The sequence below is a fragment of the Nomia melanderi genome, chromosome 11, assembly GCF_051020985.1.
Source record: "Nomia melanderi isolate GNS246 chromosome 11, iyNomMela1, whole genome shotgun sequence".
Classification (NCBI taxonomy): domain Eukaryota; kingdom Metazoa; phylum Arthropoda; class Insecta; order Hymenoptera; family Halictidae; genus Nomia; species Nomia melanderi.
The window spans coordinates 3,504,335-3,530,738 of NC_135009.1; the positions used below are offsets into that span (position 1 = coordinate 3,504,335).

A 26,404-nucleotide genomic window follows, 5' to 3' on the forward strand; every position below is an offset into this window, starting at 1 on the left:
CATCTAACTCATAGGTCATTAACATATTACATGTAGGCCACTTTGCTCATTTCAACTTATACCAATTACCATCAACTCATTTATTTATTATTCAATGTGTTTTCGGGATATTTAATTGTAAATAGAAATACTTTCAACTATAGGTGGAAGAAATCAAACTTTGGGTTTTAACATAAAATGTTAATCAAACATGTCACATTTACCTATCAAATATATCAAATATATCACTACAAATGTGAAAACAATAAGAATTTTTAATTATTACAGAATGTATATTCTTGAATCAGTTATATCGTCTCAAAAACGAATGCAACACTAAATTTAAATGAATTGCACAACATCAGTTATATGTAGTTCCTTTTTTATGTATCTAATATTACAATACATTATTAGAACGTTATAATATAAATGTCACTTTAGGTATATTTAAAAATTTACTATATACCTAAACGTATGAGTACGTTATGGTTAAATGAAAGCACAACGTAATTTCGCATTATAACACTAAAACCAGTGTATAGACTTTTATCATTTATTTTAAAATAGTTGATATGCACCTGCATAAATGAATACGTGTGCTAACTGTTGGTGGTATGCAGAAGTCACTCCTATTCTGCGCTATTTCAATCATTAACATTTAACCCTCACTCAACAGTCTAATGTTAGTTTATTATTAAAAATTAAATCATATTGAAACAACGGATTTACAAATACAATAACATAAAAAATCAGTTGGAAACTTTATACTGGAATACAAAGTCATGGAATAAAAATAGGGTAAAAGTGGACACTTTTTTTCTGATAATAATTATATCCAATGATTCTATTTGAATTGACATTTATACTGTTAAAATAAATGAGAACAATAGGCATGTCAATTTGAAATATGTAATAATAAAAAAAGCACATTAATTAGAAAACGTGATAAGAATATTAATATGTACATTGCATCAGAATAAGAAAAGGTTGTTCTTTTATCTATGTAACTACTTACATTTAGAAAAGTAAGAAAATGTCCTTCCATAAACAATTATATTTTCTTATTAATACAATTATTGTAATAAATTACTTGATTATACGCAAGTTACTATTTCCTACGTAAAATCTGATCGTTAAATAATGAATTGGTACATTATTTATTCTGTAAATTAAATGAATTTAACACATTGTACGTGGGAGACATACTAATACCCCTAATACATATTTTATGTTGAAAGTAAAAATTTTATTCCTTTTACGTATATTTGAAAGTATTGCTATTTGTAATAAACTATCTCGGAAACACATTGAGTAACAAATAAACGAGTTGATTGTAATTGATTTAAATTGTGATAATCAAAATGGCATGTAATGTGTTAACACATTCGCATCGGGCAAGTTTTACTAAAACTTGTCTATAAAACGGAGTATTTTAATTATATAAAAGTATTTCAACATATCTGTATTAAAACTACGATAATTATTTTCACTTTAAAGAGTAATTGATTAATATTAATTAATTTTAAAAATTAACATATAATATAATATAAAATCTACTATCTTAACACATTCGCATCGAGAAACAAAAATTCTTCTTCCCCGATGACAATGCTTATTTTTTAAAAATGAGAATTCTCAAAACACAAAATATCAATAGTCGTACTAATTTCGCAAAATAATAAGCAACACCCCGAAATGATACCAGTGAATCATGATTTTAATACTTCTAAACAAAATATCAATAGTTATACTACTTTCGCAAAGTAATGAACAACATTCCGAAATGGCATCGGTGAATCACAATTTCAATACTTCTAAGTACTCATTGGGCCGCGTAACATCAGACGATGGAAATGAAGCGGCAGGTGTGCGAAACATCTATTTACAGGAGGCACTTTGCTACGCGGTGACCCAATTAATGCCGCTTAATTACTATCGAGGGACGTGCGTGGTGCCGGCACGGCTCGGTTTTGCAATCCCAAAGAATTGGACCATCATGGTTATCTCCCGGTAGAACAACGCAGCTTCTAGATAACTGCTGATAAGTTAGCAGCGAAAATACTCGGAGTGGTGTGTTGGTGCACACCACATTGCGCGTTATTTACATACCATTGTTGACTCTTACGTTATAATTACCATGTTGATACTAGCTTGGTATCTATTCAGTGATGTTCGCATTGGGATACTCGAGGATAAGAGGTTAGCTACTGAGAACAACCCAAACAGTAAAGTCATGTAGTATACCAATAAATAATTCGTTATCGTGTTTCTAATCACGTAAGAATGTCCTGTAATGATTGTATACTTTTAATGAGAGAATAATCCATAAATAATATATACATACATATAGTATGTTTTTCTTTTTAATAGCAAAAGTGAAAACGGTAAATTAACAGTAAAATTAAATTAGTAGACGTATTAAAATATATTATACAATAGAGTATAACAACAAATGACTTTTCATGGAAAATAAATTATTTATAAAATAACAAATTACTGACACATTTATAAATAAGAAATGTCTACCATTCTCACATTTTTTTGTGTTTTCATAGAATGCAAAAATCAGGTTTCATTTAAATAGTGAATTTTAATTAAGTAATTTAAAATACGAGAAAAAGAATCGTTATATTATGTTATTCAATCTCTGGTTAATAGTTTTTATTCTGCAATATTTATCGGCGTGTATATTTTTCCGAAGTTTTGCTTGTTGAAAAAATACAGCAGTAACTATTAAAATATGTAACCTCTATTCTTCTTAACAATAAATATTCACTAGATTCTTAAAGAATTTATTCATTCCTATTCGAAGCCTAAAACTGTGTACTGGTTTATATCTCTTACAAATAAAATATTTGAAATAGTAGTAAGGTACATATAGACACTACATTTATTTAATCATATTTTTAGTTTTCGGCATTGATAAAAAAGTATAGTATGCATACCTAACAGTTTTATCTCTTATGGTATTTTGCAATAATGTAAATGTTGAAAACTATATCATTTTTTACACAATGAAATATATAATTCTTTCTAAGTAACAGATTAAGAAATTAATTGTAAGTTTTCAAACAAAAAATTTCTCATAGTATACGTAATATTGGAGAAAAAAGGTATACATATGAAATACAAAAGTGTAACAGAAAATGTTATATATATAGTACTTTGAAATTGTCTGGAAATTTATTTTGAACATTTTCTGTTACGTTTTTTTACACGTTACCGTAGCAACATTACACTGCATGTCGTAAAACAAGAAACTACATCACACTCTGACGCCTTTATTCGAAAACTATGGCCAAACGTTGCTTATATAACAACGTGGTCGTATGAATTGCAAAAACCGCACGATAGAGAAGCTTATGAGATAGTGATATTAACCTGATCGCAGATTTTCAAATGCATATCCTCTGCATCGTGCAAATTAGTCGGGAAGTTTACAGTTCACGATCAAACTTACGCAATCATTTTATAATCAGTGAAACAGATGATTAATTATTCTTATCAAAATAATAAAATGTTTCGCAGTAATTATAATAATTAAAATATATGGCATAATTGTTACGAAGAAACAGGCAACAAAACAATATAGGAAAAATGAAGAAGGAAAGTGTGAAATACAAAAGGAAATGAAAGAAAAGCTAAATATATAAAAATATAATCCATCGAACAAAATAAAGATTTTTACAAATAACTTGAATAAAATATTAAAATTATTAAGTCCATTTATTATATTTAAAAACCCATATTTCTATAACCTTTCTATTTTTTAAATTAATTCATTAAAATTTGTACATCATATACTTCCGTTATACATTAAATAATTACGCTCTCATAATTTTCCAAGTTTTATAGAATCATTTCCTATTAATCTTGATTAGTTTTTTAATAATTTATTAATTATTAATCTTAATTCTTAATTAATTAAAATTATATCTTACCGTGTTTCTTTTTCAATCGAAGTCATTCAATTTTTCCCTGATCATTTGTAGTTTCCACATTTGCAAATGCAGCATCCTTTCCATAATTTAATAACTAATATTTCCTTATGAAGGTCATTTTTTACTGTCACTTTATTTAAGAAAATAATTGTTTTAATGCACCAACTTGATAGATTCTAGTCCTCTTTAATTGCCGCACTAACAGTGCTAATACTTAGATACATAGAGTTTTAGTGATTCTTTTCATCGGTGTTAGAGTATGGTATTGTCTACCCAAGAATTAGTCTCCTAGACGAATAATTCTTTTACAAACAAAATTCTAATTCCGTAACATTTGAATAGTTGATACTCTTTCATCGTACAAATTTTTAAATTGCATTATTATAGAATGTTTTAAAAACAAAATAATACACTTACAAATAATGAATAATTGTTCTTCATTCGTTATATGTTTGATTCTGAAAGATGTATAAAAATTGAACTCTTGAAAAGTTTGTAAGAATGCAACACTATACAGAATTGATATAAAGATAATTAACCTATGGATACATAATCAATCTGAATAAACTTCCTCATGGATCTAATTTTATTTTTTACTGCACGCAATGCGTCACCATGAAAATAAGTCAGAATATAATATTCTTTCAAATTATAAAAATTTTGCATTTTGACGCAAGATATTAGCACATAAATAATGTAATTCGTCAAATGTACCCAAAAGGTTAAGAGCAGGAAAAAAAAACTTAGCATCGATTGGACGGGAGTTAAAGTATATTATATTATTGATAAAACATAAAATAAAGAGTTAAATATTTCATCACGTTATTAATGAACTGCAAGTGATAACAATAGTTTTAAATAGTAAATTACGCTTGTAAAATATATTCATCAAACTATTGTTTCATAATGTATTTTCAAATGAAGACAGCCTTATATAAACAATTTTCAATGTAATATTATGTTGAAAAACATAATATCAATTTAAAGTAATAATTAACAAAATAATTTTTCGGTTAGACATCAATACAAAATTGTTTAAATTAACATTTTATATTTCCTAGGTAACTTTCATTTTTCACGAAAGAAAGAAGCGAACATTGTGTAATTTAAGTTTGGAGTGAATACTTGTAGTAATTAGATTGAAACATGTTCGATAACATCTGTGATATCCAATATGATAATCTTTGTTTGATGTATCTAAATAGATGGCTTTGAAAAAGAAAATATCGTACATAGAAAAACTGTTTTTAATAACAACCATAATATATTTTTAAATAATTTTATTTTTGACAAAAGGCATTACTGTTTCTATGTAACGTTTTAAGAAATAAAAAAATACATTCGAGGATATGTCAATTGTTCTTTTGTTTAACACTAAAACTACCAAGCATTTATTGGAGTTGATATATAATTCTTATAAAGATTGAAACAATAGATTTTTTTCGATTTCTTCAGGCATTTGTTATAGTATTTAAATGAAATTATTTATTTCCAAAATCGTTTCAGATATTCAATACTTTTAAAATATCAATAAATGTACAATAAGAACATTACCACCCATCTTGACGGGTTCGGTAATTCTAACATTAATTACAGCTTATAATTAAATTTGCTTACAATTATTAATTATATTATTTTCATAAAAGTGCGTATAGGTAAGTATTGTAATAAGAAGCGAAAGCAGTGGAAAAACGGCTGAAAAATGATAACTATAAAATTTGAGATCCATCAAACGAATGGGTTTCATAAATTTAGTATCAGATACTATTCTCCAATTAACTAGAAACGAAACAAGGCATGCTCATCTTCGGTAGTGCAACGTGAAAAAAAAACTCTTCTATTGACACGTAATGCGTACTTTTAAAACCGCGTCATAACATGGCAATAAAGCCTCGAAAATAACCGATTTGCAATTCGCAACATGGCACGCAGTCGTGCGAGTTTAATTTTATAACGTTATGATGTGCGCTTGACAGAGATATTTCCGGTTTTTCGCTCCTTTGCATTGCGTGCCGAGATAAATTAAAAGGATATTATCTGAAGCTAAGTCGTTTCATAATTGTGGCGCTGGTCGATTAAAGTGCTTCGTACAATGTGAGTCGTAATCAGTGTCAGTTTATGATAAATATTCGCTGTAGCATTCTCTGATAGGTAATTGACAGTAATATAATTACGGTTAATAAATTATTATTACAAAAAGAGTATAATGTAAAAATTAACTCCAATTAATGAATGCTTTTAAATTACTATACAGATTTTGAAGCGTTTCGTGTAGGTAATATTATTTCATTTCATAATCCTTCGAGTACACATACGGTAACTATATTAATTTCGTTTATCACTTTTCTTCTTATGACTTTCTAGTTTTATTATGCTGTGCCCATAACTTATCTTACTTCAATGTATGATGGTATAATTAAAGTTTAATAGATTATTACATATAATGATATAATACAAACTTTTTTTAACTATTAATTTATGTCTTAAAAATATTACGGTTAATTTGAAATATTATGCATTTATAGCAATATAGAATTTATACATGTTTGCTTTGATTATTTATATCGTATTTTATTAAACTGATATTCTCTTGGGTGAGTACATATTTATAATACACTTGGATTTGTATAAGCTAATGGCTGTAGAAGATATTAATATGTAGTTTGCCAAAAATAAAAATCATAGAGCCACAATTAAATTTAATTTTTTTATTAACACCAACCACAGTTCATTATTATAATAATATCACCAATTTTTCCTCATATTTACAATATTATGTTTCGTGGATGATCTGATTTTCACATAACAAACCTTCAAATATCAAAATAAACTTTTGCGTATTTACTTTGATAGTGTTGTGTGTTAGCTAACTGTAATTTGCATTAACATAACAGTGCGTCATGTAAACCTGTAATACAAGAATGCTTTTCTACGCAATGACGATAAGATATCTGAGTAATGCAAACGTAACGTTTTATAATCGTATTACCCTAAAAGTAAAGTCTGAGAATTATTATCTCTAGTACGTCTTTAAAATATCATTATTATGATATATTTACTTTAAATATGCAGTTAAATACCACGGAAAGTTTTTGCGATAAGCTAAGGATTACGATTAGATCGTTGAGATTAAACCACGACCAACATATTTTTGAATCAATAATCTTTTTCTGATAAATCATATTTATACGTTTATAGACATGAAATTAAACATAGTTTTATTTATTATCCTGTGTTGTTTGTAAAGTTTTCTTTATTTTAATTCACGAAGTAACAATGTCCCTATAAACCAGACTTTTAACATTATTACAATTAAATCGTTTAGTTCATTCCTTATGAATGCATACTGTTTTCTTGGTACACAAATTGAGGATATATGAACTTGGCATATGATACAAACATTTTATAAATAAAATGTTAACAGAATTATTGCGAACATTATTCCAATGTCTTTTATAAATTGTCTTTTTAATTTTGTCGGTGTATCTACTTTTAATTATATGATTTTAATAATTATTTTTGTATTGAACATTTAGTAGTACAGACAAAATTCAGTTGAATTATGCATAAATGTATTTAGTATATACATTATAAGCATATTAGATTTCCAAATTACAATTCTTGAAAAATGTATAAACATATAAATAAGTAGTAATACTTGAAATAGTAATTTTCATTCACGTGTAATGAGAATTGAACTTCACGTTCCTAAAGTTGACGAAATGATTTTAAACATTATAAATTATAATGTCAACAATGCCAAACAACATGGTTAACATATTGACTTTTATAATTACATTCACATTTTCGTTTGTTAACAAATCCAATACAACAAAGCAACCTATTTAAAAAATATAAATATATTACGTTTAATATTAATATTCATCTTTACCACAAATAATTTGAGGACGTTTATTCTATCATTGAATTACTCATAGTAAAAATAAATTAATATTAAATATAAAATCTTGAAACTTTCGAATACGTCACTCGCTCGTATTAAATTTATTAATGAAATCTGAAAACGTTTATTCCACTGAATTATATCATAAATTCGTTCAAGTGTATCAAACATTTTGTCATTAGCTTCATGTAATAATAAAACAACTCTCCCGCATTTTTAAATTGACCATAAACAGCTTTTTAATACTAAAACCACCAGACGGGTTAAAATGACCCGTTTCTAATTTCTTCTTTTTGCAATTATTAAAAAGGTAACAAATGTATCTTTAAAAAATTGTTGTTGTTTTTACAGAGAAATTTCAAAAACACAATTTAACTGCTCGGTAGATTTACCGTTAATCGCCACAATTATCCACATTTTCAATAAATTGCAATAAAATTCTCAAAATTACAACACACTCAATCAAACTTATTTGCATTACCACCTAACAGAATCAAAACTCCACATACCAACGCAACAAAGATCCCAAACATCAAACGACACAATCGAACCACGCAACAACCTAGCAATACATCCCATCTCGTCGAAACATAATTACAATCACGACGTTAGAATCGGCACGGTCCATTAAAGACGTACGAATCCATTATCCGGCGCTGCAACGTGTCAAGGATAGCCGCGATCATGAGTCCGCGGATCGGGCCATCCTCCTGGATCGTGCCAGGCAAAAACAGACGGTTGCTTGCTTACCCACGCGCCGTTTTGAATGAGTTTTTTGAGAGAAGAACACTTGGTGGGGTTACGATGATGAAGAGGTTGAAGGTGGCGGAGGTGAGAAAGGGGGGATTCGCGTGTCGATTGGGGGGAGGACAGCGGTGGAGAACAGCGATATATGAAGGCGAAACTGCCGCTCTACAGACTCAATAGCCCAGAAACTCCACGTGGTGTACTGTCGAACCCACGCTGAATTCGCGGTGTGCGACAGAAACGACAGTGTTCCTCCTTTTTTTCCTGTCTTCTCTCGTTCTCCATTCTCTGATAACGCTGTTCTTCGCTGAGAACCGATCCGCGTTCCCAATCAAGTTGTCGTAATATTCGGACCGGTAATCGAGGTGATAAGCGGCCAGCATTGTTCTCCGGTTTCGGGAGTGGGACGGGTGGTTCGCGAGCGGTGATCGATGATCGGTACCCTCGGGAAATGGTAAGAACAGTTCAATGAGAGCATCGTCTGCTGGCCAGCGGCTCTAGTGAAAAATCGGAAGAGGGTAGTTGAGAAGAAACGTTCGTTTAAGGTGGTGTGTGCTTCGGAACAATGGGAAAGGGTTGGAAAGGTATGTTGATTGTTTCTTTTTTTAATACTGAAACTACCGAACGATTAGAGTGACTTATTTCTGAGTTTTCGTAAACAATTGAACAATTGGTTTCTTGAGATTCGAAGGGTGTCCAAGTCTTCTAGTTGTGCAAGTACGAGAGTTTAATTAAAAATCTTTTGCAAAAATGCCTTTATAATTTAAACTTTTACGAAATAAGAATTCTGAAGGTTAATTTGACCTGTCCGGTAGTTTTAGTGTTAATTTTTGGAGCAGTGTTTGTGGAAGTTGATGCATTGTTTGTGGTGGTTGTTATTGTTGATCGTTGTTTTGGTGATAGATTTAATAGGTGAAGAGATTTTTTAGTTTATGGTCAATTTTATGTACTGGTGATGTTTTATGATCGTGTACGAGTTAGTCATGATATTATTACTTAGCTTTGTTTTTAATGTTTTAAAGGAGATAGTTTCTGAAAAATAAATCAATTAAGTGAGATTTATTTTTATATAATTATAACGCTATCTAGTTTTTTATTTCATCGTGATTTCTATTGGATAGTAAATAATAGCTTGAAAAAAATAAACACAGTTCGGTCCAGCTGTATTTAAATACTGTTACGAATAATTAAAGTTTTGAACACTAGAACCATCGAGCGTTTAGTATGCTTAATATGTAAACTTTATAAAAATTTTAGCAAGAAATTTTGTTCAGTTTCGTCATATTTTCAATATAGAATTCAAGTGAAACTATTTATTTTTCAGATCACTTCGTATATTTAATTCTTTTAAGATGCCAATAATTGCGAGATAAGAAAAATGAAATCCATCATTTTGATAGGTGCGATAGTTCCAGTGTTAATTGATTTGTTGAAAAATAACTAAAACTGAAAATATTATAATATCTGAATCGAATACCATAAAAAAGTTCCTAATTGTTATTAAAATCTGTATATACATGTATATAAACAAATATCGTGCTATTTTCTGTCCTATCGGAATGTATGTAAATATTGAACTAATAATTCAACGGTAAGACACGCACGACGGCGATGTCTCCGTTTCAGACTGTTGGTTCGATAATAAATTACACAGGAAAATTTTTTTGTCGCTTCACGGTATACGATTCACTGCGGGCGGAGTTAACCAGCGAAAATCATTTGCACAAGTGTTATGAAAGCCGTCGCGCGCGCGTGTTCCTATTTCCCTATGGCTACTAGCCCATATCTCGATTACGCATTTACGCACGCGTTATTCTAGAGTAGCTCGTGCTTAAACCGTGTAACACCGTTAATCTCAAGAGAGAATCAAATGTGCTACGCGGTGATAATAACAATTACGCGATAGTTTCATAAGAGAACTGATAAATGGACCACTTGGTGTGCAGCCAAAAATGATATAAATTAATAAAACTTGAAAGGTCAAAAATAATGGTTTATATAAAGTTAACATTATTCGTATGTTTTATGGAAATGTAAATTCATTTGAAATATTTATTAAATTACTTTTTCGGTTGCAAGATCTCTATTTGTCATCTAATTAAAATGTTTTAATATTTAGTTTGTTTTTTATAATAAAAAGCATAATACGATTAGAAATTCGAAAATACATAATTTGAACATTTCATTTTTAATGCAGTAAATATTGATTTAATTATTTTTACAGTAAAATGTACAATAAAAGCCACAAATTTATATTGTATTAGTTGGAAACTATGGAAAAAGGTATAGTAAATAGTTATACAGTCGAAGGTTCTTTGAATGAGAGACTTTTTGAAGTGATTTTCTTCGATAATTTTTCCAGCACACATTACACGTACAGTGTGAAGCTACTATATGTGTATTCTACTTACATTCTTGAATAATTTAATCCGTACGTTTATGATCTACGGCGATAAAGGAAAATTCATTTCCTACATCTTTGGAAATGTCCAATATCTTGAGCACCATCTATGACAATTGCGAAAGCCTTGAAATGTAATTCCAATACATTTGTTATGCGATGGAAAGCCTGACATTGTACATTTTCTCTACATCCTCCACTACATATTTTACAATAAACATTCCTCTGACATCATTTCTTCGATTGTCTTCCATTGCACAATCACTCTAAAGCATAGTAAATAAGAATAAACAAACAATAAGAAAGTATCTGTAGATCGAATTTTTAAATCTCAACACATTTTTGTAGTTGATGCGAGATAAATAAAATTTATTGGAAACTGCAAATTTAACCATTAAGATTAAAAATAACAAAAGTCAATTTATAAAAAAAATCAAAACATTGATCAAAAATCATATTACTTGTAGCCGAGTATTTACTTTTTCTTATGCCTGACAAAGTAATAAAAAGTAATTTCCTGTTTTGGCCAATTCAATTACTTGTAGAACCTTAGGTCATAAAGATAACAAATACTCCTGCTTTATCTTTTAGACTGAAAATGTTGATTTAATTATTTTAATTGATTAATTCTAAAGTTTAAAAGCATCAAAGTCTTGAATACTGAAAAAGAAGGAAACCACGTATCATTCTCTCGGTACCTGAATAGTTAAATTATTCATTTGCAGCTTTTTACTTTAGACATCAAATCTTGAAAGAGGAATTCAATTGCAAAGGGTTAACCTTTGTATTAGCAACCGGATGCCCATTTTTATAATTTTAACTGCACATTTTGTAAAAGTTCCATGCAAATTTGACAAAATTGCATCAAATCCCTATTTTTCAACACCTATACATCAACGTGTATTTTGAAAGTATGAAATGTACGTAGAAATATTGTAACACTGAAACTCAAACGGACGCAAACATTTTGGTTTTTAATATAAGGGTTAACACTTCGTCTGCCAACGATTATTTAGCGATCTTCTAAAGACCAATGATTAGCAGCTAAAAACTGAAGAAAATTCTCAATGGCAATAGTAATTATAATTGTAAATCAATAACGCATCTCATTTAACACTTTTTCACTTAGCACAATGATTTTCCTTAAGATTATTATGTAAATAAAAATAAACAAACTTCTTTTAACGCCACAATTAGAGGAAAAATTAGGATGACATATTTCCAATTTTTTATCAAAATTGGAACAATACGTTTCTTGAATTCGAAGGGTCTACTAGACTTACACCTATGTAAATACACAAAAATTGAAAACTTTTCGTAAAACGGCCTTCATAACTTAAATACTTGCAAAATAAGAATTCTGAAATGCGTCAATTCGACCCATCTGGTCGTTTTAGTGTTAATACAATACAGTCATTGAACCTATTAATAGGCTTCCGATAGATAAAGCGTCACGATATCTTTATCAGCTGTAACAAAATTATACAACTTATTAAACGATTACGTATAATTTTTATTTTTTCTCATTTTCCATTCAGGCGCGAAAGATTTCGTCGGCATGGAGGAGGTGACGAAGGTTGATTTTCTGGTGATGATGTTCGGCGAAGCCCTGGGAACGTTTCTTCTGGTGTTGATCGGTTGCGCCTCCTGTATCACGTGGTCCAACAATCCACCCACAGTGGTGCACATCGCGTTCACCTTTGGCCTTGCTGTTGCCAGTCTGGCGCACGTAAGTCAATCGCTCTTTACGTAATTATTTACTAGAAGGAAGCTCCCGAGGCTTGTCAACACGAAATTATTACACACTCGCCTTCATACGTCATGTTATTTGTGACGTTGCACGTGCATCTCGGTGAAGTTACGTCGTTGAACGTGTCGCCGATAATGTTGCATTCTATTCTGATAATGATGAAATAAACTCGTTGATACTTGACAGGACATTTCTCATGCGACTCTGAACCGAATATTTATTACAAACTTATAATTAGTATGCAGAGAATGATTTGTGTAAAATGCAACGATTTTTCCTTTTGAAATATTGACGTTAAGAAAGAGGACACCGAATGTGTATTTATTACGTACATTGATTAATATGATTTTAATTGAGCCTGCAATAAAAAAATAGGCATTCTTTACGCATACATAAATTTTGTTTTAACAGCGATAACCATATTGAGGATAGTTTTGTATTTTTTAAATTCTTTCCTTGATTAAGACTATTTTTTTCTTACATAATTTTAATGCATTCGAAGTAACTACAAAAATGTCAAGAATTGTAACTTTAAAATATAATAAAATGTAACAGGTATTGTAAGAATGTTTATTGTAAAATACGTTTCATTGTGTCTTGAAAAAAATATTTTATAAATGCATGAATATTTGGGAATTAAAAATGTTCTAATAGAATCAAACATCGAGAACGCAACTCTATGTAGGTACATCAACTAATAAATGCGTAAATTGGTAAATAAAGTTGTTTATTGTCATTCCGCTTCAACTGATTCACGAGAGTTTGATGTAAAAAAGAACTGTGACTGTTACATTTCCATTAAAACAATTGCATTGTGCAGAAACCTCACTGTATTTCTGATGGAAGATAAATACTAAAAGCATTGCTGATATTGCATCGACATATCTGTTACCTACTTTCCTCGTACATTATACTTCGAACATTCACAGAAGAAGATAACATACAAAATGTACTATACTAATTTTTCTAATGGATTGACATGTCTATCCTTAATTGACTTGTCTAACAAAACTCTACCGTTTCTATCTCTTTCTTATACCTAAATCGATATTACGGATTATGCGATTATTCTCTTTTAAACTATTTTATTACACTATGAGAACTGGAAAAAATTGTTATTAAATAATTTGTCGTTTATGGTAAAATTATGATAAAGTTATTTTGATGGAGCGAACGTAAAAATATCTAGAGATAATTTCAAATTCATGTTAAATAATAATTTTAATTATATAGGTTCTCTGTAACTGTTTATATTAGTTTGGAATATTTCCCATTAAACAGAACTTTATTTTTACCTACTAAACGAACCCAAATTTTGTAGTTTACTATAATTGATATATAAATAATTACCAATAGAGTATAAAGCAGAACTATCAACCGAACGAAGTGAAGCAATATATTTACAAATAAACAATTATCACAGAAATAAAAACTCGTTGTCGTAAACAAGGAAGTTGTTGGAATGCGACTTCACGCTATGGCGCATAGTAAATGATAGTGCGTAGTGGAAAAGGTGACACGTGTTGTAGAAGTGTCTGGTTGCCTCTCGTGGATGTGAATCATCATTTAGTTGCTTGGTCAGGTTTTGTCAAATATAAACATGTATTTTAAATAATAAGTAACTGCGAAGTTAAGTTTCTTTAGAACATTGAACGAATTTTTTATCATCTTTTTATCTACTAACTTGTGGTTAGGTCTTGGTTAGGTCTTGGTTAGGTCTTGGTTAGGTCTTGGTTAGGTCTTCTTATCTACTAGCTTGTGGTTACAACATCCTGCATACTTAATTTTTAAATTGTTATTCACTGTACTGATTATTAATGGTTTTCTGTAATTCTGAATCGTTAATACTGTTAATGTTGATAAATGGAGTGAACTTGACTAAGGAATTTTTGCTGCGTAACAGAAGAAATTCGTGATTCCCTAATACGTTTCCATAAAACGTTTTATATATCAAAGTTTCGATTATGACATTTTGACAAATACTTCTAGTTCGAAGTTTAGAGAACATATCGAATTTAATGTTCGTTTTCAGCAAAGTAATTTTCTTCGAGGCCAATATACATAGTATTACAAAATTAGTGAATTGTATAAATTTGCAAAAACCTTTATTACAAATACATTATTATTTCTCTAATATTTCTAAATTTCTCACTATATCTACATTCACTTCACTGCAATTTACGTCGAACTTATATAGTAAAATTTCAGTAAGTACACATTAATATTAAAAAATTAATATGCAAGTATTTGAGCTCAAAATATATAATTAACACGTTGAATGCCATGGGGGTTATTAATGACCCCTACCAAATTAAATTATTATAATTCACTGAATAAAACGGTGATTATTTAAACACATTTGTATATTATACATAATATTACAATAACGTGCAATAACAATAATGTACTTCAATTCAATAATTCAATATTATATCTTCTTTCACTTCGTATATTTTGTTGCGTGAAATTGTGCAGTTCTCAATATGTTAAATACAGTACAAAAATTACAAATCGTTCTAATAACATCAAGACAGTCTTAACACGTTCGTGACCAGAGTTTATTTCAGCAGCAATCTGTGTAGTTATAATAGTTTATTGAATGCAACAAGTTGTCTTTATAAAATACAAATGAAATTTAAGAAAAGAATCCGGTTCAACTTCCTCCACATTACACGTTTTACATCTTCCATATTACACGTCTTTACGCAAGATGCAAAATGTAGAGCGTCACAAATATATAACGCTGGTCGCGAAATTGTTAAGCTAATTGCCGCAAGTTTGTAACGCTAAAATAAGGACAATAATTAGGAAATATGTTTTGAAATATTGGTCTTGTAACGATCTACTGTTTGAAATGAAGAATCTTTCGTTACGGAAGATATTTGAAAAGACATGAATTCGCGTCAGCGGTTGCGAATGTGTTGAATAAAAAAGGGAAAGAAAGAATATCAAATAAACCGGAACGATTTACTAAAATTTCGGCAACCTTCACACTCTCGTGTTCAGATGTACTTACGTTACAAGCGTGATAAATTATTTACCACCTCGCGTTTATCTGATTTCATTGAATGGATAAAAGCAATCGTGTTCTCGGCTCGTCCCATAAGAACTGGTCGGTCAGTTGATGGTAAGGGGGCAAGGGGGATCCCATTCACTTCGCTAAACTGCCGTGTCGCTCGAAGTTTCACGAACAGACTTGATTCCATTACTCTTGTTATCGTTCGTTCACTCGTCCGTGACGTTATGTTTTTTTCGATTAGCAAATTGGGAATTAATTTGTAGCGTCGATAAGCCGGCATGTAGACATTATTCAATGTCCGGGCTGAACGCAGCCGAACATTGTAAAGCTTTTTACCTAAATTTACTCCTTCTCCTACGTCGAACGTGTTCGTAATAAGTAGATCATCTTACAGCTTTTTAAACGATTTTTCAAATTTGTTATTGTGACCATCGGATGCAACTGAACTATGATAGGTGCGAGTTGATAAAAATTGCCTGTGGACACTTCTGAGGTACAATGTTTTTTATTTTATAAATGATTATACTTTTATGTTCTATTTGTTTTATGTCATTTTTGTAAAATACTGTCGATTTTTATTATTCTAAAATGCTACTTGTGTCATTATAGTTTATTTGAAATCTGGAACGTAAGGTCTTTTAAGTTGCTTAGTATTGATGTTTTTATGGAAATAGATTTTCAAATTAGACTTCCTAAGATCGCTTATGATTTGTTTTTTGTTGATACATTTACGAGTTCTAGGAATAACTTTTATATTCTATTAATATACTTACATAATGCCTCGAGTAACAAAATGGTAGTTAAGTGTTGAGATTTTTCATATTTTTACTTTACTCGCGAGGTAATAAAATCAAATCACGTTTTCTCCGGCCGTTTATACGCAGCAGATGTTACCAAATTAGTTAACATTTGAAGTACAGTGTAATTCTGAGAATGATGATTGGAAACATAGATATCAATTGATTAATGACCTCGCGCGAAATTAATCTGACATTAGAAATTTGATCTTACTTTGCTTCGACGTCCCTTGATTGTATAAATTAGTAGTTGTAACGACAGTGTAAATTACGTCAACGTTGCTAAACAAAACAATTTTAAACGTTTGTTACCAATTCTTTTCCTTGTATGCAAATAAATTCTGTTTGATTGGTTACAACATTCTCGTATCTTCAAGAATATTTAAAATCCACTTAACTAAATTAACTTTCATAAATTAACATAAATTATATGTTAGGCTTCTATAATTAGTTTCGTATATTTTTCTGTGTACGTTTTCATGTTTATGCAATTTTATTGTTTTCTTTTTTAATTTTGTTCCTTTTATTTACGCTATTATATCTTCAACGTTTTTGTTAAATATTTCTCTTATAGGTCAAACTACTGCTCTTACCTAAATTATCATTATTATTATCGTTGTCGTTGTTGCTACTGGCTTCAAGTTTGTTAAACCATACGTGTAACATTTCTTTTTATAACATTCTATCATCTTTCATTACATATATACTGCAATGTAAATGTCATATTTAAAAAAAAAGACATATTTTCCACAGAAGCGATTTTGCGTGTACTGCATCCGTTGTAACACCGAAATAAATCAAAGCTTACCAACCATCGTGCAGTGAAGTTGAAGCACCGAGTGCTAATAACTCAACATGCAAAATTATATCATACCATGTACCGTTAAACGAAGTAAATTTCTTGAAATGTGACCTATTTTCTCCTTCGGAACGTCATTTCCCTCCCTACTCAATGCAAAGTTTCGCAATTTGTCTCAGTGACTAATGGAAACAAACCAACGATAAATTTTGCATATCATAAGCCTTACATCCTGCTTCTCGCAGAATTTTACATGATAATCACAGCGGATCCCTTATCGATTTTCACCGCTACAATTGTTGAAAACATGGTTGCACAGTGTGTAAACTGTTTCGATTTATTTAATTAGGATTTTTGTTTTTAATTTGTATTGGTTGAGCACTTTATCTGAGTTATGATTATTTGCCATTCGTATAAAGTTATTCCACTTGTTTGTTTGAATAATTCACTTATTCATGAAAAGAAAACGTATTTAAGATCTGCATCTATACTACCATATCAGGATCATAGGTAGAATTTTATTTCATAAAACAGATCACGAAACACATTTATACAGTTTGATTTTACTACTAAAATAGTAATATTTACGCATATGTTGAAATATATCAACTGTTTTTCTTCTACAATGTGAAAAGATACAATAATTTTGATGAAAAATACTGTATTCATAAATTCAACAATCCATTGTAACATTAACATAAGATCCCAGCATTCACAATTTTTTAAATATTTGCAACAAGTTTGTACAACTGCTCGATTTTTTCGTTAAAAGAAAATTCAGTTACTCACGTGAAAAGTGTCCAAAATACAAGTATAAATTTTAGAACGCAATGTAAATACCTTAAAGTCCTTTACATCTGTCTAACTGTTACAATTTTGCAAACTATACAAAATCCTTTTAAAATACCTACATTTCCAAGAATATGCGAATCAAAAGAATATAAGAAAATTTGTTTAAAACTGAACTAAAATATACGTATAAATATACACAAAAGTCTTTAAAATCAATACATTTATGATAAAAATGTTGAACTCACTGGATAGTAGATATTTTGAAATTTCTGTGTGTATGATGCTAGGGGTACATGTGAGAACAATATATTTCATTGAAATCGAATAACACACATCTGAGATTGCAGACCTGATTTTTGTACACAATTTTATTCACATATCTAACGACAATGGACTACTCAATGCACCGTCAGTAAAGACATTATTTCGAATAAAATATAGTGGTAGTATACCACTTTTCTGATAAAAATATACTCCAATCAACGGTGTATCTATGGTTTCCTGTCGTAGTTTAAATATTTTGTCGGATATTAAACCGGTAGAACAGCATATATTATAATATGCGTTACTAAAAACGCCACTTCATTTAGCGCTTGGCTTGTTTACCAAGTATAAAATATATCTAAAATTCGAAAACTGTAAATAAATAATTTAATTATTCTATTAACGATAAACTGACGTGGTGTTTTTTTAGTACTTAAGACTTCGATGCATAATTCATATTCTTAAGAAAACGTTAGAAGTTTAAGACAGTCTCGTTCGCACAGAGTTAATAGAAAATTGTCGACCGTTAATGGTTAAAAGTGTCTAAGGTAAAGGTACCAGTAATTGACCTGGTCTCACTAGTTGACCATTTTCCAGGAAAACGTAAAAAATAAGGTTTCTAAAAGCAATGCTGCAGCATCTACAGATCCAACACCGAAACACTTTTACCTGAATTAAATTGTTTATTGTAAAAACTAACAATTTAATTTATTGACGTTGATTGTATGCTTCCAATTTCCAACATGGAATTAGCTACTTTTCATTTGTATTTATCGTTTTAGTTGTAATTTATGATATTCGTTGCAAATAAACGATATTAAAGTACCTAATCACCTTTAGTGTTTTCGGTTTTACTATAAGTGGTCAGCTACTAACTAACATATGGTCAATTACTAGTTTTCTCGTTTTAAAGAATGGTCCACTTCTAACATGAGTATTGAATTCTCGAAAATATCTATAAAATTTCGATAATATAACTATTGGAAAAACGTTCGGTTTGTTACATACTGTAAGAAGTTCAAACAGTATTTTCACGCATAAGGTCTTTCTATTTAACTCTTTGCTCTATGATTTCTTTCCCAATTGCTCCCAAAAGAGCTATTTTATTGTTCATAATTCATTAGAAAAATAGAAAAATGCTACACTTATTCTGTCTACGTTTACTCAGAAATCTTATAATTAATAATAGAAAAATAATATTCAATTCAGACTTGAGAACAATTAAGTGATATTTATGTTTGTTAAATTCCATTTAAAATCTTCACCACGAATCTGACACAATACTGTAGGGCAAGGGGTTCATAAAGGAGTAAGCATTCATTATTATTCAAGCAGATAATTTGTCTTAACTGGCCAACCATTGGTGCGGTTACCTTACACAAAAATGTATATCGAACCTGTAGCCACTGTAACTTCGTTGGAAAACGCAATCAGAGGCCCACGTTTTATCATCGGCGAAATGAAAGAAACCGAACGGTGATCTGACCGCAATTGCTTAACGAGGCGTAGGCAGGCTCAACACGTGGTAGGTACATAGACAGTCCGCCAAATCACCGATTCGCCCAGTCTGACTCCTTTTCGGCGCGTTTAGCAACTAGACTGCCTGTCGCTCGACGACCATCATCACCGGAAGGCATAGACTATTTACCAGCGAACAGCTCTCAGGAGCACGCGCCGCGCTTGAACGGGCATGCCTCCGCATTCATTAACATTTAGGAAAAAAATCATTCAAACGCGGGATCGAGATCGAGTAAACGTGACTGTGAATGACTGACATCGTGTTCCCCCGTGAAACCTGTCATTACGCGAATTTAAGACGGAACTGGTTCGCGTAATGATCGCAGTCTGTTTCACAATGAATGAGTCTAAAATAATTCGTTCGAAGAAGGGAGTATATTTAGTTCGAAGTTGACGCAATGCTGTTTGCTGTATCCGATGGAAAATCAATTTTGTGATTCGACTGTGGTTCTACATTTTGATTTGTGAATATTGGATGATTATGTAGTATTGTTCGTTTTTAGATGTTTAGGAACTTTGTGTTTCAATTTTTATAATGTATTGGAAGAATTTATATTCCTGGGTGTTTGCGGAGATATTATTTACTGTAATGTAATCAATAATTGTAATGGTTGATTTATTCATGTCAATAAATTTTGCATTAATATGAGTAAATGATAAAGATTGTTTGTTCTTGTAACTTGTTTACTACATGTTAAAATTCAAAATTAGAAGCAATTGATTTAATATTGTTGATTATAGCATTGATCAACAGAATAAGTACCAATTAATAGTATGTCCTAGTTCTTGTGCATCGAAAAAAATAATTTTATGTAATCGGTAATATATTCATTCAAAAAGTAGGACAATACAATTCACTTAATGTGAGTATAAGATAGAAATTGCCACGTAATTCAAAGAAACTACAAGACACTTGCTATTAGATCAAAGATAAACAGATGAATACATTTATCTAATAATCAAATTACTTAAGCGAATAGTCATCAGCATGTAGAGTAACATCTAATCTATTACGTAAAGTAATAAATATTCCGTTCACTTACTTTTAGCGATGACTATATATTATTGCTTAATTTGCAATCTGTTTACTTATATTTCATGTTATTAGAAATTTAAATTAATTTAACTACAGTTTAAAAAACTTTTATTAGCAAATTTTGTATTATCAATTCAAATAATAAAATAAATTTGGTTAAAATTGTTATTAGTTTGATCCGTTTATTAAGTTCATTAAAAATACGTTTAAAAGTGAAAATATAATGTCGAATTGTAACTAAGTTCTATTTGAATTCTACCAAATTTTTTTACTTGTAAAATAATTATTTACATATAAAAAATATGTATATACACGGCACATATAATTATTGTACAGTTACATACAGTTTGAAGAAAAGCGAGAACACCGCAAGAAGCAACAAATGAAAATGAACATGTTCCCGACCAGCGTTACAATTTTGTGATACACAATATTTTGTACCTCGCGTAAGAAAAATAGAATTACTTTTACCGGTGTTTGCATCTGAAATCTTAACGCACGATGTAATATGTAGGAAAAATCGAGGTGACTTTTTTCTTACATTTTATTTACATTTTGTGAAAATAATTTGTTGCCATGAATGAAATATTGTAACTATGAAAATTGCTGCTGAAACAAACGCTAGTCGCGAATGAGTTAACCCTGATAGGGCCCTCAATTCTTCTATGTATTTGAAATAGTATTTTAAAAAATAGGAACATATAGTCTAGCAAAAATTTTGTCATACCATTTTCAGAAACAGGAATATATAGATTAGTAATTATTTTGTTATACTATTTTCAAACTTAAACTATTCTTAACAAAAACAAAACATGACTTATCTCGAAAAAGATTAGGGTAATTCCGAGTAAAATGGCATGTTCCCATTTAGATTATCAAATATTAATGTTTTTAATCATTTTCAGTAGTATATCGAATCTTACTTACAACCCTATACAATTATTCTTTTTATACATATTTACTTTCATAGGTATTTTTCTCTTTCCTCGATATCCATGACATTTAGAATGTAATAGTTCTTTTTTAAAAAGTGGGCCATCTCTCTCTGATTGACCTTAACACTAAAACTACTGAGCAGTTAAATTGGTTTTTTGAAATTCCTCTATAGAAACTCCAAAAGTGCATCTATTGGTATTTTAATTAATTTTCAATTTAGTTTGCTCATTGCTACCTCAACTTCCTTAATAATATCTTAAAGATACGTTTGTTATCTTTTTAATAATTGCAAAAAGAAGAAATCAGAAACAGGTCATTTTAGTCAGTCTGGTAGTTTTAGCGTTAAGAAGTTGTTTATGGTCAGTTTAAAAATGCGAGAGTGTTATTCTCTTGTTATGTGAGTCTAATGACAAAATGTTTGATACATTTGAACGAATTTGTGATATAATTCAATGGAATAAATGTTTGCAGAGTTCGTTAATAAATTCGATACAAGTGAGTGACGTATTCGAAAATTTCAAGATTTTATATTTAATATTAATTTATATTTACTATGAATAATTCAATGATACAATAAACGTTTTCAAATGATTTGTGCTAAAGATGAATATTAATATTAAACGTAAAATATTGACATTTTTTAATAGGTTGCTTGGCTGCATTGAATCTCTCAACAAATGAGAATCTGAATTTAACTATAACAGTCAACATATTAACCTTGTTGTTATCTGTTTAATAATTATAAAAAATAAAAATCAGGAATGGGTAATTTTAACCCGTCTGGTAGTTTCAGCGTTGACCAAACAAACCAGTACTAAAAACACGAGAACGTGATTGAGTGGAGAAAGACCCGTAGAACGTAGCAGGGTTGAGGGAAGAAATGGATTTTGACGAGTTCGTTTCATTTCGCACGTGTGTAGCGCGTTTCCCGTGTACCCGTTACCATATGCACACGCGTGTATATTCCTTTACACTTGACGTTCGTTGATTTCACAGAGCTGCCGGCATGTTGGTAGAAGGGTAAATAAGGCCGGTGATTCGCCCAAGGGGGTCTAACTCTCGGGATGGTGCAATTCTGCCCCGAAGGCTCCAATAACCTACTCGAGACCACTGACTCGCCTCGAACCTCAGATCGACTAGTATGACTCTTGTTCTGTCTCTTTTGATACTTTACTTTCCGACAGCTCACGGCGCGGATATGAGTATTTATAATCTCGCGTATCGGCGCGGTTTCGCGAGCGCCGCAGTCGCCATATTTTCTTTTGGTTCGGCCGAGGTCTTTTCGTACAATCTGCTTTTCTCATCGAGACTCCTTTCCCCTGTATCGGCCTGATTATTTTTAACGTACACCAACACTGGCCGATCTTAATTTCTGTTCCTTTCAACGCTAAAACTATCGAGCAATTAGAATGACTTATTTCTAGTTTTTTGTAAGAATTGGAACAATATGTTTCTTAACACACTGCTGACCAACAATTTTACGCAGAAACTATCCACATTACCAGTTGATGCAAAAAATAACGTCTGTTCTCAAACCTGTATAAACGATACTTTTTTGTTTGTTTCTACTTAGTTTGGTTCAGCGAACAGTTTAGAGCTCTTCTTTTTATTTCTTATAAGAAAACGTCAAAACTTTTGCATAAAACCCATACTTTCCTTCAGTTCATATACATTGCCACCAGCGTTTGTTTCAATGTTTATTACTCAGTTTCGTTGATAAATTTTGCTTCGTTGAGGCAATTCATTTGGAACGTTGACTCTTCTACGTCATTTTTAATTTAAAAAATAAACATCATTCATTGCGTTGCTAAACTGAATTTAAAAACTAAAAATGTCAAAACTTTTGCATCAGCTTAGCACTTTGTTGACTGGCAATTTTACGCACAAGCTATCCCACGTTACCGGTTATTATTCCGTAATTAAATATGAAAGTGAAATAATCTAAATAAACTTCATATACTTTATTTATACATAATGAATTGAAATGAAACTTTGGACGTATCTTTTATATAACTTCGAATATTTTACTTTTAGAATATTCTATATTGCCCTGCGCTTCAAAAATTGATATAGCTAACGCAAATGCAAATACGTTAACTCCCGATCAATAACGTTTAGACATGAAAACACGAGTTAACTCGAGACCGGTCAATAATCTGTTAAGATTCGAAGGATCTCCTAGTCTTGTATCTGTAAGAGTACCTGAATTTCACTTGAGACCTCTCACAAAAATGCCTTCATAATTGAAATATTTTTAAAACAAAATTCCCAAGTGGGTTGATTTGACCTGTCTGGTAGTTTTAGGGTTAACTTTTTGTGGTCGAATGTCGCCGCAATGGCGACTTCGAGATTGAATATCTACTGTCGAAAACTGCAAACGAATAATTTAATTATTCAGTTAAGAGGAGACTGATATGTTGTTTCTTTTCTTTTAGAATTTAAGACTTTGATAGATAATTTAATTTTTTGTGAAAAAAGATGTTAGACGTTTAAGACCGTCTTGTCTGCAAAATGATGAACTAATGCCAGATGCATTGTAATTATTTGGTTTTGAACACAAATATTGGATTGTTTTTCATTCTAAAAATGGTAATTCTAAACACGTATTTTTTGAATATGTGATTTCTCTGTTTCGTTGTTCTGCGTCGTAATCAGTATGCGCACAGAATTGTGCGTAATGTTGTGCATCCAAAGGGTTGTTCATCTGTATTTGTAAAGAGATATGTGAATAATTTGAAAAAGACTAAAGTAAACGTCCATTTTGATGTTTTGGAAACGTTGGTAACACTTTTACGCATTTCAGCCAATGTTACAATTCATAACGACAATAATAAATGCGAATTTGTTAAGACTAGGGAGATGAGTGAATTATATAGTTAGCACTAATTACTAAAATCTTATTAGATTAAATTACATAATTATTTGTTAACACTAAATCATTAATAATACATTTTTTAATGTCATTTGAAGAAAGTTGAAATTTGGTAAGAAGTTTTAATCCTTAGAGATCCTATACTCATGTATTATTTATTATATAAATAATATTATAACAAAATTACTCAAGGCACACATGATAAAAAAAAAGATATAAAATACTCAAAATGCGATGTTTTTTGAAATATTCGTTAGATAAAACCATTTTCTATTATAATTCTATGTTTCGAATTATATTCTTAAAAATCTTAATTTGCATAAAGATCTAGTCTATTTATAGCTTCATGAAAATAGAGTAGTAGTAAATATTATTAATCCAAAACATTGACTTTTAATCGTCCATTTACAATTTATTAAGAAATAAATATCTACATTAATTTATTGTACGTTCTGAAAGAATTTAATGAGATAGTTCTCGTAGCGTTTCTAATTGAGATATTCTTTTCAATTCCGCTCCTTTATTTCTTTCAAACGACATTGGAACATATTGAAACATATTCGTGAATGCATTGAAATAGTACAAAAAGAGTAAAAAGAGAAAGACCTGAGATAAAGAAAAAGAACACAAAGGACGAGGAAGAATCAACTGAATAAATGAGGGAAGAAGCGAACCCGTCGACGATTATTCGAATGCAAATGATGCGTTCCCCACCCTGCATTATGCGTCATTTGTCGCATACGAACGCAGAATCGTTAATGATGAAGACGTAATATTGCGTAACTGTGTCACAAAGTGCGGGCCGAGAGAAATGAAAACATTCAAAATGAATCCGGCAGACGCAATTGTAATGCAGTTTCACGAATTCGTGCTCTATGGACTGTACAGGGTGCTTCATAATTTGCGCCACAGCTTGCAAGACACTGCACGGAGAAAAACGTTTAACCAGTTAACTGTGGGATTTAGTTTGAAAAATCTCTTATTGTGTACGCAATAAAATCAAATAATAAAGTAAAACTCATCAAACCTAAAGCGAATGTATCTGTAATATATTTTAACGAAAAACATGCAGAACGAAGAAGAATTACACGTTTATCGAAACGAAAGTTAGCACCATTTTGCGTTTTAAGATGACGTGTATACTCGTCGAACGTAGTTGACTGGCTAACACCGTTGTTTGCCACGAGAATTCCGAGTATTTCATATAACATTATTTATCGTACCATAACAAACGCAAATGTTATTAAAATGAATTATCAACCCCTTCTCCTATGATTTCTTTCATAACTGTGCTCGACAAAAACACTTTATCGTTAATAATTTAGTGGAAAAAAAAAAGAATTTATGCTTATTCTATGCCTATGTTTTCTCGAATGATTAAAGATTGATAATAGACAAGTAGCATTTCATTCATACGGAAAACAAAATAAACAACATTGAATGAATGATAAATTTTAAATAAATTTTACAAATTTTAATAAATGAATACATACTGATTTGTCGAATTCGGTTGAAAATTTTCATCACGAACCTGACTCGATATTATAGGAGAAGGGGCTAATGATTTGGTATTATAGCGCTTAAGTTACACTATTATGTAGTTACCTGTGTAACTAAATATTCCGATTCAACATTGGTTTTCTTCTTAT

The 26,404-nt window shown here is 30.5% G+C and overlaps 1 protein-coding gene across 3 annotated transcripts in view; it reads left to right on the forward strand.

The window, feature by feature from the left end:
• LOC116435217 (aquaporin homolog protein drip) overlaps positions 1–26,404 on the forward strand; it is a 67,885-nt gene that overhangs the window by 27,077 nt on the left and 14,404 nt on the right. For 2 of the 3 annotated variants that reach the window (XM_031994572.2, XM_031994573.2), the window contains exon 3: positions 12,511–12,701. In XM_031994572.2, the coding sequence (XP_031850432.1) occupies positions 12,511–12,701 (191 nt within the window). Of the gene's footprint in view, positions 1–8,726; positions 9,156–12,510; positions 12,702–26,404 lie in introns of those variants that run through there. The other variant, XM_031994575.2, reaches the window with a different exon arrangement.